This window comes from Manis javanica, chromosome 12, assembly GCF_040802235.1.
Source record: "Manis javanica isolate MJ-LG chromosome 12, MJ_LKY, whole genome shotgun sequence".
NCBI lineage: Eukaryota > Metazoa > Chordata > Mammalia > Pholidota > Manidae > Manis > Manis javanica.
In genome coordinates, this window is record NC_133167.1 from 64,172,072 (window position 1) to 64,186,848 (window position 14,777).

The window sequence follows — 14,777 nt, forward strand, 5'->3', positions numbered from 1 at the left end:
AGAAAAGGGATTTGAGTCCAAAATCCAGCAAACCAAGAGATAAATGTTAAGCTCTAGTACAAAGTCCCCCAGGGAGAACTGAACCTATCTGTATTTAGAAATAAAGCTAAACAACAGTAGGAAGTACATTTACAGGAAGGGAGTGTGATAACTTTCAACAATAAAAAATAAAAATAAAACAAACTCCACAGTTTGGGGAGAGGTAGACGGGAAAATAAACAGAATTTCCTCATGTTTCTTTATGTCCTAAAGGTGATAAATTAAGTTGAGATTTAAATATGCTATTTGAAATTATAAAGTTAACCAAGTGAATGACAATATCACCAAAAATAAGGAGAAAGTGTATGTGTTAATTTTCTTACTTGTCTCAGTAAGTAGTCAATAGATAATTGATAAGTTGATAGAGGTTAAACCACTAAAGTTATAAACGAAATCTCTAGAAGGCCAAAAAATAGACTATGAATCTTTTTTCTGTTTCTTTTTTTTAAAGGTATTATTGATATACACTCTTATGAAGGTTTCATATGAATATACAATGTGGTTACTACATTCACCCCTGTTATCATGTCCCCCACATACCCCATTACAGTCACTGCCCATCAGTGTAGTAAGATGCCAGAGTCACTATTTGCCTTCTCTATGCTACACTTAGACTATGAATCTTTGACATTATCATAAGAAAAGTGTGCTTACTCATAAAGACACATATATACACCATATGAAGAAAAGATAATCCATAGGGTAAGAGGGTGGAGGGGCAAGCATTAAAAATAGAAAACATATCGCTTCTCGGCCTTTTGGCTAAGATCAAGTGTAGTATCTGTTCTTATCAGTTTGATATCTGATGCGTTCTCTGTCCGAGGACAATATATTGAATGGATTTTTGGAGCAGGGAGATGGAATGGGAGCTTGCTCCGTCCACTCCGCGCATCGACCTGGTGTTGCAGTGCTTCCGGGAACGGTGCACAAAAAAAAAAAAAAAAAAAAAAAAAAAAAAAAAAGAAAAAAAAAAAAAAAAAAAAAAAAGAAAACATAATGCAAATTAAGAAGAATTAAGATTGAAAATATTATGTCAATAAATGTAAGATTCCTTAATGAGGTCAAAATATAGAACACACCAAATCTGCAGAGTTCCATATCTAAAATTAACTCTCCAAGAGTCTCTTTATGACTTAAAAAAGTTTGAAAGCAAAAAGGAAGTCAGAGATAAGCCAGTCAAGTAGTAACAAAAAGAAAAATCACAATAGTAATACCAGAAAAGAGAAAACTGCAAAAACTATTAAAAATATAAAGGGTTATTTGGACATTCAATAACAATAATTGAACAATTATTATGCAGCAAGTTCTATTCTACACACTGTTAGAAGGACCAAAGTTTAATCAATAATGAGCTTATAAATATTAATCTTTCAGCAACAAAACGTCAAAATTCATAAATACGTAAACCTCCAATAAACAAAACACAGTATTATTAAGAGACATTAACAGCCATGACAGAACAAGGAGACAATATATTAAAACTCTATAATAAAATCAGTATGATTAACTGAGTAGACATATATCGAAGTGTATATCTAACATGAAATTTCTTTTCAAGTACTGACGACATATTTAATTTTGAAAATAATGAGCACATAGTCCACAAGGTAAAGTCTCAGTGTATGCCAGAAAGTGGAGTTAGAAAAATCTTCCCTGACTGTACTGCAATAAAACTAAATATTAATAATAAAAAGAAGAAAGAACCTAGCAATCTGAAAATTTTAAAACTCTCAGTTCTCTCAGTTCTTGATGAAAGGGGAAAAGTTAAAACTGAAAATACAGAGTATATAAAAATAACAATATTAAAGATACTATTGAGCAAAAACTTTGGAAAATGGATGCAAAATAAGACCATATAAAGCATTAAACATTTTACCAAGCAGATTATAATAAAAATGAATTTTAAAAACATTCTAGTCAAGAAGGTAGACATGATTCAACAAAATAAACCCAAGGAAAGTATAAGAAAAAAATTAGAGCAGAAATTGATGCATTAGAAAATAGAAAAATAATGGAATACATAATTAAATTAAAGGTATACCTCTTTGGGAAAAAACACAATAAAACAGATGATAATAAAACAGTTTAGCTAAGAAACCAAGAAAGAAAGCACAAGTAAAATTAGAAATAAAAAGGAAAACTAACACATACATAAAAAATTTAAGAACTGGAAGAGTACTTTGAAAAATCTCTAAATAAATAAATTATAAATATTATTTGTTGTAATTATAAATAAATTGTAAGGTAGATGCTTGCTTAGAGAAATATAAATGACAAAATTTGCCAAAAGCCAGGCTCAAATTGTTTCTCTTTCAGACTTTCAAAGAACAGATGATTCCAATACTATTTATACTTTTCTAGAACATAGATGAAGAAAAACTTCAAATCACTTACAGCAAAAATAGAAAAAAAACACTCTTACCAAAACTTGATAAAAGCAGTACAGAAAAATTAAACTACAATCAATTTCACTTGAAAATATTTGTGTAGAAATCCTAAATTAAAAATCAGTAACAGAATTTAGCAAAGATAATTCAACATTAATATATCAAAGTAAAAAATCACATGAACAAATTGATACCCAAAATGATTTTGATAAATTTCAATATCAATTTTGATTTTTTAGACCAGCAGAGAAAATGAAATAATTCCTTCATAGCATTTACTGTGTATAAAAATATATATCTCACTATCTTGCTTAATGGTGGGTTACTATAACCATGACTAATAAAGTCAGGAAAAAGACTTGTGGGGATTTCCCACAATCTCCATATTTTGCATTATTTTGGACATATTAGTCATTAGACCAAAGAAAGAATAGCAAAAACACTGAGAAGGTGGACAAAAAAATACTGTAGTTGGAATGACTGAATTCTAGAAAATCAAATCTTAACAACTAAAAAAATTTTAAGTTAACTCAAGGAGGTGGCTGAGTATAAAATTAATATACAGAAATCAAAAGTTTTTTTGAAATAAAAAAGTCAGAAAATAAATGCCATTTTAATGGGAATCAAAAAGTAACATACCCAAAAGTAAACCTAACAAGAGTACAACAGAATGCATAAAAAGTAAAAATCCTAAAATCATGGGAATGGAAACAGGCTTAAGTAAATGGAAAGAGACATCTTTTTAGGTAGGAAACTTTACTGTGAAGATGTTGATTATTCCCAAACTTTATCTTGAAAGTAAATATTAAAAGTTTTTTATTTTTATTCTTTTAGGAATTTGACAAAATTACATTAAAGTTCATCTATAAAATTAAATGTGAAAACAGAAAACTTCTAAAACAGAAAAATTAGGGAACATAACCTGACCAGTTATTGAAACATTATACAGCTGCAATAATCAAAACATTGCGCTACAAAACTAGATTATGAATAGACAAGTAGAACAGAGTGCTATACAAAAATAGATGAAAATACATAAGGAAATAGGGTTTATGATAAAGATCATATTTCAAATCAATAAAGAAAAGATGGACGAAATATTACTACTCAGTAGATAATTTTGGCTTAACGTGCTGGCTAACAATTTAGCAAAAAAAAAAAACGTTAAGCCAGATAGTACCTCACTCCTTTCAGCAAAACAGATGGCAATGTATCAAAAACTTTTAACAAAACATAGGTTAAATGTATTATAATGAGCATAGGCAAGGGGTCTTTCCAAGCAGAATATAAAACTCAAAAGCCATAAAGAAAAAAATTGAAAATTATAATTGCATAAAAGTTAAACTGCACATTTAATAATAATAATTGAACAATTATTATACACCAAGTACTATTCTACGCACTGCTAGAATGATCAAGTTCAAATCAATAATGAGCTTCTCTAAGCCCAATTATTTTTAGTTATTGAAATTTTAGGAAAAAAAAGTTGCATCAAGAGCTAATTTTCTTATTTTATTAAGACAGCATACAATAGGAAAAGAAAAGGAACAAACTAATAGAAAAGGAAATTCAAATGTGTAACAGACATAGAAAAGATGATAAATCTCACTTATAAATTTTAAAATACATATCAAAATATTGAGATGCCTTGTATCTCCTATCAGACTGACAAGATTTTTTTAAAGTTAGAGAAGGATCAGGGTTCTCAGCTCAGTGATGAAAAGGATTTGGGGAAATAAGCACTTGTGACAATATGAGTAATAGTGTAAATTGGCACAACATTTTTGAAGATAATAGTCAAAATTTCTCAAATATCATAATTCTACTGATTGGCATTTTTTCATGTATGTAATCAAAAAGTGCTTAGATTCATCAAATTGATAGATGAAAAAAAAACAACTCAATCATCTCAACAGATGCAGAAGAAGTCTTTGACAAGATTCCACATCCATTGAGGATTTAAAAAAAGAGAGAGCTCAACAAACTAGGAATACAAGGTTTCTTCTCCAACTTAATGAAATCATCTACAAAAAACCTAGAGTTAACATCACACTTAATGGTGAAAAACTAATGCTATCATCTTAAGATCAGGAACAAGGCAAAGATGTCTGTTCTTACCACTTCTATTTAACACTGTGGTGGAGCCACTGAAATAAGTCAAGAAAAAGAAATTAAAATCATCCAGATTGGATATTGGAGAGGATAAAGTAAATGGGCTTTATTTGCAGATGACATGACCAACTATATTAAAAAACCTGATGGAATATACAAAAGAGCTATTAGAACTAATTAACAAGTTTATCAAAATTACAGAATAAAAGTCAGTACTTTTAAGTTAATCATATCTCTATATTACTAATAAGGAAAACTTTTCAACAAACAGTGCTGAAACAATTATATAGCCATCTACATAAATAAAAAAGGAATTTCCATGCTTACATTATGCAATCACGCAACACAAAGAGATAAAAGGCACCCAAATTGGTAAGGAAGATGTTAAACTCTCACTATTTGAAGACGGCATGATATTATACATGGAAAATCCTAAAGACTCCATCAAAAATTATTAGAAATAATAACTGGATTCAGCAAAGTTGCAGGATACAAAATTAACACACAGAAAGCTGTTGTATTCCTATATACTAACAACAAATTAGCAGAAAGAGAAATCAGGAAAATAACTCTATTCATAATTGCATTAAAAAAAATCCCTAGGAATAAACTTAAGCAAGAAGGTGAAAGACCTTTACTCTGAAAACTACAAGACATTCATGAGAGAAACTAAAGAAGATACCAATAAAAAAATGGAAATTTATCACATGCTCATGGACAGGAAGAATTAATATTGTCAAAATGGTCATCTTGCTTCAGGCAATCTACAGATTCAATGCAATCCCTATCAAAACACCAACAGCCCACAGGAACTCCACTTCTAGGAATTTACCCTAAGAATACAGCAGCCCAGTTTGAAAAACACAGATGCACCCCTATGTTTATCACAGCACTATTTACAATAGCTAAGATATGGAAGCAACCTAAGTGTCCATCAGTAGATGAATGGATAAAGAAGATGTGGTACATATACCCAATGGAATATTTTTCAGCCATAAGAAGAAAACAAATCCTACCATTTGCAACAACATGGATGGATCTAGAGGATATTATGCTCAGTGAAATAAGCCAGGTGGAGAAAGACAAGTACCAAATGACTTCACTCATATGCAGAGTATAAAAACAAAGAAAAAACTGAAGGAACAAAACAGCAACAGAATCACAGAACCCAAGAATGGACTAACAGTTACCAAAGGGAAAGGGACTGGGGAGGATGGGTGGGAAGGGAGGGATGGGTGGGAAGAAAGGGGGCATTATGATTAGCATGTATAATGTCGGGGGAGCCACAAAGAGGGCTGTGCAACACAGAGAAGACAAGTAGTGACTCTACAGCATCTTACTATGCTGATGGACAGTGACTGTAATGCAATTTGTCGGGGGGACTTGGTGAAGGGGGGAACCTAGTAAACATAATGTTCCTCATGTAATTGTAGATTAATGATACAAAAAAAACACAAAAAACAAAACAACAACAACAACAAAAACACCAACAGCATTCTTCAATGAGCTAGAGAAAATAGTTCTAAAATTCATATGGAACCACAAAAGACCCCAAATAGCCAAAGCAATCCTGTGAAGGAAGAATAAAGCTGGAGTGATTATGCTCCCCAACTTCAAACTCTACTACAAAGCCACAGAATCAAGACAATTTGGTACTGGCACAAGAACAAGACTCCTAGATCAATAGAACAGAATAGAGAGCTCAGATATAAACCCAAGCATATATGGTCAATTAATATACAATAAAGGAGCCATGAACATACAATGGGGAAATGAAATCCTCTTCAACAACTGGTGCTGGGAAAACTGAACAACTACATGCAAGAGAATGAAAATGAATTACTGTCTGACTCCATACACAAAAGTAAACTAAAAATGGATAAAAGACTTGAATGTAAGTCATGAAACCATAAAACTCTTAGAAGAAAACATAGGCAAAAATCTCTTGAATATAAACATGAGCAATTTTTTCCTGAACACATCTCCTCAGACAAGGGAAGCAAAAGCAAAAATTAACAAATGGGACTACATCAAACTAAAAAGCTTCTGTACAACAAAGGACACCATCAGCAGAACAAAAAGGCATCCTACAGTATGGGAGAATATATTTGTAAACGATTTATCCAGTAAGGGGCTAACATCCAAAATATATAAGAAACTCATACTCCTCAACACCCAAAAAGCAAATAATGCAATTAAAAAATGGGCAGAGGATCTGAACAGACACTTCTCCAAAGAAGAAATACAGATGGCCAACGAGCACATGAAAAGATGCTCCATATCACTAATCATCAGAGAAATGCAAATTAAAATCACAGTGAGATATTACCTCACCCCAGTTAGTATGACCACTATCCAAAAAACAAGAAACAACAAATGCTGGCGAGGATGTGAAGAAATGGAACCCTCCTACACTGTTGGTTGAAATGTAAATTAGTTCAACCTTTTGTGGAAAACAGTATGGAAGTTCTTCAAAAAACTAAAAATAGAAATACCATTTGACCCAGTAATTCCACACCTAGGAATTTACCTGAAGAAAACAAGATCCCTGATTCAAAAAGACACATGCACCCCTATGTTTATCACTGAACTATTTACAACAGTCAAGATATGGAAGCAACCTAAGTGTTCATCAATAAATGAATGGATAAAGAAGATGAGGTACATATACATGTGTGATGGAATATTATTCAGCCATAAAAAGAAAAGAAATCCCAGCACTTGTAACAAGACGGTTGGATCTAGAGGGTATTATGCTCAGTGAAATAAGCCAGGCAGAGAAAGATAAATACCAAATGATTTCACTCATTTGTATAGTATAAAAACAAAACAAAACAGAAGGAATAAATAAAATAGTAGTAGAGTCATAGAAACCAAGAAAGGACTAGTGGTTACCAAAGGAGAAGGGTTGGGGAGGGAGGAACAGAGCAAGGAGGGGATTTAGAGGCACAGTAATTCGCAATCACAATACAGGTAGGTAGTACAGCATGGAGAGTACAATTAATGACTCTATAACATCTTACTACATTGACAGACAGTGATCATAATGGAGCAGGTGAGGACTTGATAAGATGGGTAAATGCTGAACCACTGTGTTGTGTATTTGAAACCATCATAAGATTGTATAGCAATGACACTTTAATTTAAAAAGAATAAGTAAAACTTTTAAAACTTTTTAAAAATTAAAAAAAAAAGCATCCTAACCCCACTTAGCCTGTAGGAGCTATCTTAAACAATCAAAATTAAACTATACTGCGTAAGAACACTTTATTGTCAAGCATTTACCTCTCCCCAACATTATCATGTGTTTTCATTTCAAGGAGTAGCACATTAGAGGGTATGATTCTTAACTCTTCATTCTCCTATCAATAGAGCATTCATACTGGATTATCTGGCTTTTGTTTTGTTTTTATGTTGTAAACCACTCCATATTTGTTCATCCCATAATCAGTTTCATGCAGAAAGATTAATGCATATGGTTTTCCTAGAAATTGTCAGTTATATTTTAAAGGGGTGGAATAGCATCTGTTTATAGGAGAACAATTGTAAATAAAGTTGTTTCCAAGTCAAAAGAAAAGCACAGCTTTCTATTTTTGCTAATGCATATATTATCTCATTTTAAAAGACAATTTTTTTAACAAACAAGAGATCTCTATATAGGAGATCATTCTCACCCAGAATCATGCTGAAGTCACGGGAGAAGCTGTGGAAGCCCATCCTGAGGTGGGGAGGAAAGCACAGGAGGAAGCCAAAGGAGCATGCCTGAGAGCTCACCGGCAGATCCGTCCATGTGAATTTACATCCAGAACCTTTTGAGGCCTGATAATCTTTGCTGCCCAATCTTGGATATCCATGAAACTCCCCACTACATTCTCTTAAAACGCCCCCACCTTCTCACAAGCTGATTTGAACTTTCACAGGCTAATTTTAGCTCCTAACAACCCCAAAGGACCCTGACCTGCGCTCTTGTTGAATACCCTGCATTATTCCGTAGTAGAGGTGCAACCTTACCTTGCTGAAAACAAAGCGATCTGAAGCATGTACTCTGTGCGCTCCTGTACTCAGGCAAGTCTAGCGAGTATGATTTAAATAGAAACTTGCCCAGCAACATTTCATACTTATGAGAAAATTCATGATGAAGATTTCTATTTCTGAGTAGGTTATTCAGAATATTTTGTTTAAATCTTATAATGTGTTCCATATGAATCACAAATCATGGAAGAATGCTTTCAAACCTACAAAATAGCTTTTGAAAAGAAATCAGAAAAATCAACAGGAAACTTAAGAGGAAATTTGTACAAATATTATATATAATAAACATCCAGAGATACACAGAAAAAGAAAACACATACCATATAAGCATTAACAAATAAGAGAATAATTCCAAACTGACATATAAACAAGTGCCTAAGACAATGATAAAAACTGATAAGAGATTGGGCGCATTAGGAGGAACTGACTTGTTCATAAACAGAACCTATCTGTGCACAACTACACAGAACCCACTCAAGTACAGATGAGATGTCATCTCTTCTAGGAGGCCTTTCCTGACCTTCCCATTAGAGGGGAACTTTCCTTTGTGGTCTCACTGAATAGTGTACTCTTTCTTTTCTAGCAGTTGTAACATTGCCTGACATTTATTGCTCACACCAGTGAGCTCATAGAGAGGCCATGCCTTAATAATTGTTTCTGCCTTATAAGTGATCAATAAATGTTTGTTTAATACAGGATTAAAAATCAGAACTTTAAAAATGACTGAGGTTTTCTTAAAAAAGAAACACTTGTAGTTTCATAGAAAAACTAAGAAAATAAAGAAAAAGAAAAAAAGAAAAATACTACAACACTCATAGAATCCCACCACCCAAACATAACCATTCTTAACTGTAAATTGCAGATAGACACACACACACACACTCATAAACACACACATAAAGATGTATAGCTATGTTGCTCATTTGTTTCACAAGTCAGAGGAGATGGTTTCTAGTGCAGTCTCCCGGAGCTGCTATTTCAAAGGTTTCTGTCAGTCATGAAATTCAAGTCACTTCCTTGATCCTCATCCTCATTAGCACCAACCATTGCTCATTGCCTTTACCCCGTCTAAAATACTCCCCTCTTTTTGTTCCCTTCATATCATACTTTCCTCGTTCCTACTCTGCATCTCCATGTGGATCAGCTTCCCTTCTCCCATTAATGTGGCCATTCAAACCCAAGTCCTGCCTTCAGTCATCCTCTTGCCTCCAAAATGTCTCATCGACACCCAAGACTTTTAACCATCATGTGTTGGCAAGTGCTGCCATCTTTCCAGCCCCATTTCCATTCCAAGTCTCAGCCCAGAATTACTAACTGCTTGACATAGCTCCACTTATATGCACCCCCTAATCTTCAGACATAACATGTATAAAACTAAGCCAACTATCTTTGGCTCCTCAGAGGTACTACTGAACTCCCCAGTGTGTCAGGAGCCCCACCATTTTTCAGGCAGTCCAAATCTCAAAACCCTATCCCAATGCCTCCCTCTCACATTTGTCAGTCACTAAGCCATTCTTTATTCATTTCTATCCCTCTCTGTTCTCAATGCTGCCACCTCTACGCATCTCTCAAGGGATGGTTACAACAGCCTTCAAAGTAGCCTATCTTCCTCTAGTCTGTACAATTCCTCGTAGACCTCACAACCAGGTACAATATCCAGAGCCATTGATTCATTCATGTCACAATGTTACTTAAACGAACAACCTGTGATGTCTCCCTATTGCTAAATTAAAGTCCAAACTCTTCAGGTATTTAAGACCTCAACAACCAAACCACAGCCTTTCATTCCTGTCTTAAAATTTTCAATTCCCTGTATCAAGCTAATGATGAATTTCAACCAACCCCTTGCCATTCCCTGAATCATCCTTGGATATCTGTCCACACCCATGTAATGTTGTCCATGTGATTTCTACCACCAAGAGTGCTCATTCCACCATATCCTTCTTATCACAAATCCTCCCAGCCCCTTAAGAGCCAGCTCATGTTCCCTACTCCTGCCATAAAATGGGCAGCTCCTTCTCTGAAACTCTATAGTGCTCATATGTCAGCTCCCCAGCAGGACCTGAGTACCTGAAAGGCGGAGACTGTATAATTCATAAGTCCCCTCTATATTTGCATCAGTTGTTACTCAACAAACATTTGTGAAACAAAAAGAGGGGTTGAGTGTAGTTACATAGGAAGGGCTGAATTTTGGAGTCCAAAAGCAACGACTGACAGTGGGAAGGACATCCAAGAAGGAAAACAATAACGGAGCCACTTGGGGCATTTTCAACAGGGATATCCTTCACTGTGCAGGGCTCTGATCAATATTTCAGGACTGTGTATCCAACTCACTACATGCTAGTCCCTTCCATTGTGATAACCAAAGACAGTCTCCAGGCACTGTGTTCAGGTAAGAAGGATCAACTAAAGGTGCTGCAGAGGGAGCTGTGGGTGGCGGGGGGTGGGGGGAAGTGATGAGCTTTGACAAGATCTGGCTGGAGCAAAAGAATTACTGCCAAGAAGGAGATGAGAGGAACACCCAGCACTCTGTCTTTCAGCTGTGCATGCTGCTATAGAGGGAGTAAGGAAACTGCCACTTATTTTCTTCTCTTTTCCAACAACTTCGTTCATGCACATACCAAGAAGCAGTGAAAAATAAGGTAAAGAGCATGGCTCTAGCCCTGAGCTCAAATCTCAACTTTTACACTTAGCAGCTGTCAGCAAAGAGAGAATTGCATAACCTTCTGTGCCTCTGTTTCCTTTTCCATAAAATGGAAATAATGAAAGCACACGCCTCTTAGAGTTGTGTGGTAGTCCCAGGCAATTACACAAGCACAAAATACTTAATTATTACAATTTTTTGGAAAAATCCACTAGCTAGAAAAGAGAGGTCTACCACCACCGGATACTCTATTAGTGACCTTTAAGACCTCATTTATCATAGAGAACATTCACTGAGTAAACCGTGGGTACTGGACATTACACCAAATGCCATACCTCCCTTTATGAGGCACTGTTACTATTTCTATTTTACAGATAAGAGCACTGATGTACTAAAAAGTTAAGTAGGTTAAGCTGGGAACCAGGACTTGAATCTTTTTGTCTACCTTGCTCTGCATCATTGGTTCAACAAATATTTAATGAGTACCTGCTAAATGTCTTGTTCTAGGTGCTGAGGATACAGCAATGATCAAAACAGACCAAAGTCATGCCTTCATGGAGCTTATATTCTAGTAGAGGGAGAGAGAGAGACAATGAACAAAATAAATGAGGATAGATAGATATAGATAGATAGATAGATAGATAGATACATAGATACATAGATAGATACATAGATAGATACATAGATAGATATAGATGATAGATAGATAGATGATAGGTAGATGATATATAGATAGATAGATATAGATGATAGAGAGATGATAGATGATAGATGATAGATAGATAGATATAGATGATAGATAGATGATAGATAGATAGATATAGATGATAGATAGATATAGATGATAGATAGATAGATGATAGGGAGGGATCAAATGCTGTAAGAAAGATTAACTAGGAAAGGTAGACTGAAAGTCAGAGTGGGTGGTAGGCAGAAGAAATGCAATTTTAAATAGCATGACCAGAGAAGAAGGCTTACTGAGCAAGATATGTTTGAGAAATGACAGGAAAAAGATAAAAGAGTAAAAATCTCAAGGTGGGAGGAGCATTTGAGATAGAGGATATAGGAAGTACAAAGGCCCTGAGGCAGGAATTTGCCTGGTATATTCAGGGGATAGCAAGAAGCCAGTTGTAGCTGTACTGGAAAAAGCAATAGAAAGAAATAGAAGGTGGGGCCAGAGAGATGGACACTGTAAAGGAAGAGCACATAAATCACACAGGTCTTTATCAGCCCTAGGGTAGGGTAAGGACCTGGCTCTTACTTAGACTGAGATAACTGGTTGGTGGGATATGAGCAGGAGAGACATGAACTGACTTAACATTTTAACAGGTTACTCTGCTGGCTGCTGCCTGGAGAGCAGCCTGAAGGAGACATGAATAAGATGAGTGCCCTTATAAGAGGAGACAGCCTAGAGATGATCACCCTCTCCCTGCCATGTGAACACACAGCAATCCAGGAGGTGGGCTTTCAACAGAACTGGATTGTGCACATGCCTTGATCTTGGATTTCCCAGCCTCCAGAGCTGTCAGAAATATATTGTTTAAGCCACCCCATCTATGGTATTCTATTACAGGAGCAGAACCAAGACAGTCCCCAAGCTATATCACAGATAAAAGTAGAAAAGGAGATGATTTGACCATGGAAGGTTATACGAAAATGGGAAGGAAATCTTTCAAATTCACAATATTTCTTATTCTAGTAAGTTCCAAATTACCTCACAAATATGTAAGTAATTAATTAGCACTCCTTGTGGATAACCAAAAGTCCTGTAAGCTCTGCTCTAAATATAAAATTCCTAAATCTGGATATCTGTAACCACCACCACCAGGGCCACTGCAAGAAGCCCTCAAGGAGACTTTAGGGCAAATTAGAAAAAAGACCTCTCCCTCCACCCCAGCCAGACACCTCCACCAGGCACATGTGCAGGCCCACCACCTTCTCAGGTGTCCAAGCTGCCCTCCCTCCCGCTGGGCGCACAGCTCTGCCTCCCTTCCTGCTTCCAGCTTCCAGGCTTGCCCTTACCCACAAAAGGCTATTCTCCACACAGCTACAAAAGGGGTCTTTTTGAAAGGTTATGTAAAACGCCACTGCACTTAAAACCTACAGGCTCTTGATGGCCGGGCCGCGGTCTCCCATTCTGATGAGGCTTCACCTCCACAGGTTCCCCAGCCATCTTGCTGCCTACACAGCGCCCGGAGCTCCTTCCCTGCCACGTCGTGCCAGCTGCTCCCCCCGACCCCCGGGCGGGAAATCTTTCTCTGCTCCCTTCCTGCAGTGCGTTGCAGCACCCTCCTCACCGTTCAGGGCAAGGCTCTTGTTTCCCGGGCTCCGAGGAACCTTCTGGAACCCTCCTGACTATGGCAGATACCAAGGGAATAAAGAGTGTGCGGGATAGAATGGGGTCCTGCGAGAATTCACCATAAGTAGCACGAAGGACGGGCGAGAACAGGTGGGAAGAAGATCAGTGCCAGAGGACGGAGAGCGCACTCTCTGAGGGGCCTCGGAGCAGAAGGGCTGCCTTCTATTGAGTCCTGAGCAGCAGAGAAGAGAGTAAAAAACGGGTTTGCTTTTCAACCACTCAAACTTCTGAACGGGCAGAAGGTTCCCCTGTTGGGGCAAGGGAGCAGGGTGCAGCACTACAGGATCCCCTCTCAATGCAGGCAAGGAGGTCAGGAAGAAGCCACAATGCTAGCCAGGACTCCCTTCTCCCACATGAATGTCCCTGAGGAGCCAGGTCTCTGCTGCCCACTGGGCTGACAATCACGGGTGCCAGGCTAATTCTATAGCAAAAATTCTAGGAAAAACAAGGCATTTCTTCTCTTGGGTGGTGGAAAATGCACTGAACTCGAAACCAGGAGACCTGGTCTGAAGCAGTAGGCCTGTATTTCTGTGATCCTGGCAAATCTCTAAAGTCTCTTCATCTCTTTGTGCCTCAGTTTCCTCATCTGAAAAATGAGATGGTTGAACTCATCATTGTTTCTCAAAGTTTGCTCCAGGTACCACTCAATGTACTTTTTGAACCCCAGAGCTGCTGATGCTGAATCTCCAGGGAGACATGAAGAACTGGCACTTGACAGGGCTCCCTGGGCAATTCCATTGATTTCTAAGTACCCTTCTTGAATGTTCTGGTTTTTAATCTTTAAATCTGTACAAATATTGGAGAAAAAAGAATTGTGGCATAACTGAATTTATCTAATATCACTCATATTATCATGTCACCAAATCACAAGTGAGTCACTGTGCTGCAGTCACCAAGGGCCACCCTACCCACAGCTGTGACAAATGATTGATTACATGACCAGACTTTTCACTTCTTCACCAATGCATGGGGAAATTCCTCACCTTTGGCTGCCTTAAACCTCTCTGAGAAACAACTTCAGATTACTAATGCCTTTCAATCTGTCTTCAAGATGAGAAATTCCATGTAGAAATTAAGTGGTTTATAATCCCACATGTCCATTATGTTATAAACTGCAAATGTCAAACCAAATGGTTATGAACTATGGTGTGTGTGTGTGTGTGTGTGTGTGTGTGTGTGTGTGAGTGAAAACTCAGTACTCAAG

The 14,777-nt window shown here is 36.7% G+C and overlaps 1 protein-coding gene and 1 non-coding gene across 5 annotated transcripts in view; one reads left to right on the forward strand and one right to left on the reverse strand.

Moving 5' to 3' along the window:
• Nucleotides 1–8,610, reverse strand: part of MYO3B (myosin IIIB) — a 462,595-nt gene extending 453,985 nt beyond the window's left edge. For all 4 annotated transcript variants that reach the window (XM_073218709.1, XM_073218710.1, XM_073218713.1 and 1 more), the window contains exon 1: nucleotides 8,550–8,610. In XM_073218709.1, the coding sequence (XP_073074810.1) occupies nucleotides 8,550–8,578 (29 nt within the window). In that variant the 5' untranslated portion in view covers nucleotides 8,579–8,610. The remainder of the gene's footprint in view (nucleotides 1–8,549) is intronic.
• Nucleotides 782–972, forward strand: LOC140845322 (U2 spliceosomal RNA). Its single transcript, XR_012124095.1, has one exon. It is a non-coding gene; the product is annotated as a U2 spliceosomal RNA (small nuclear RNA).
• Nucleotides 8,611–14,777: the final 6,167 nt, after the last annotated feature.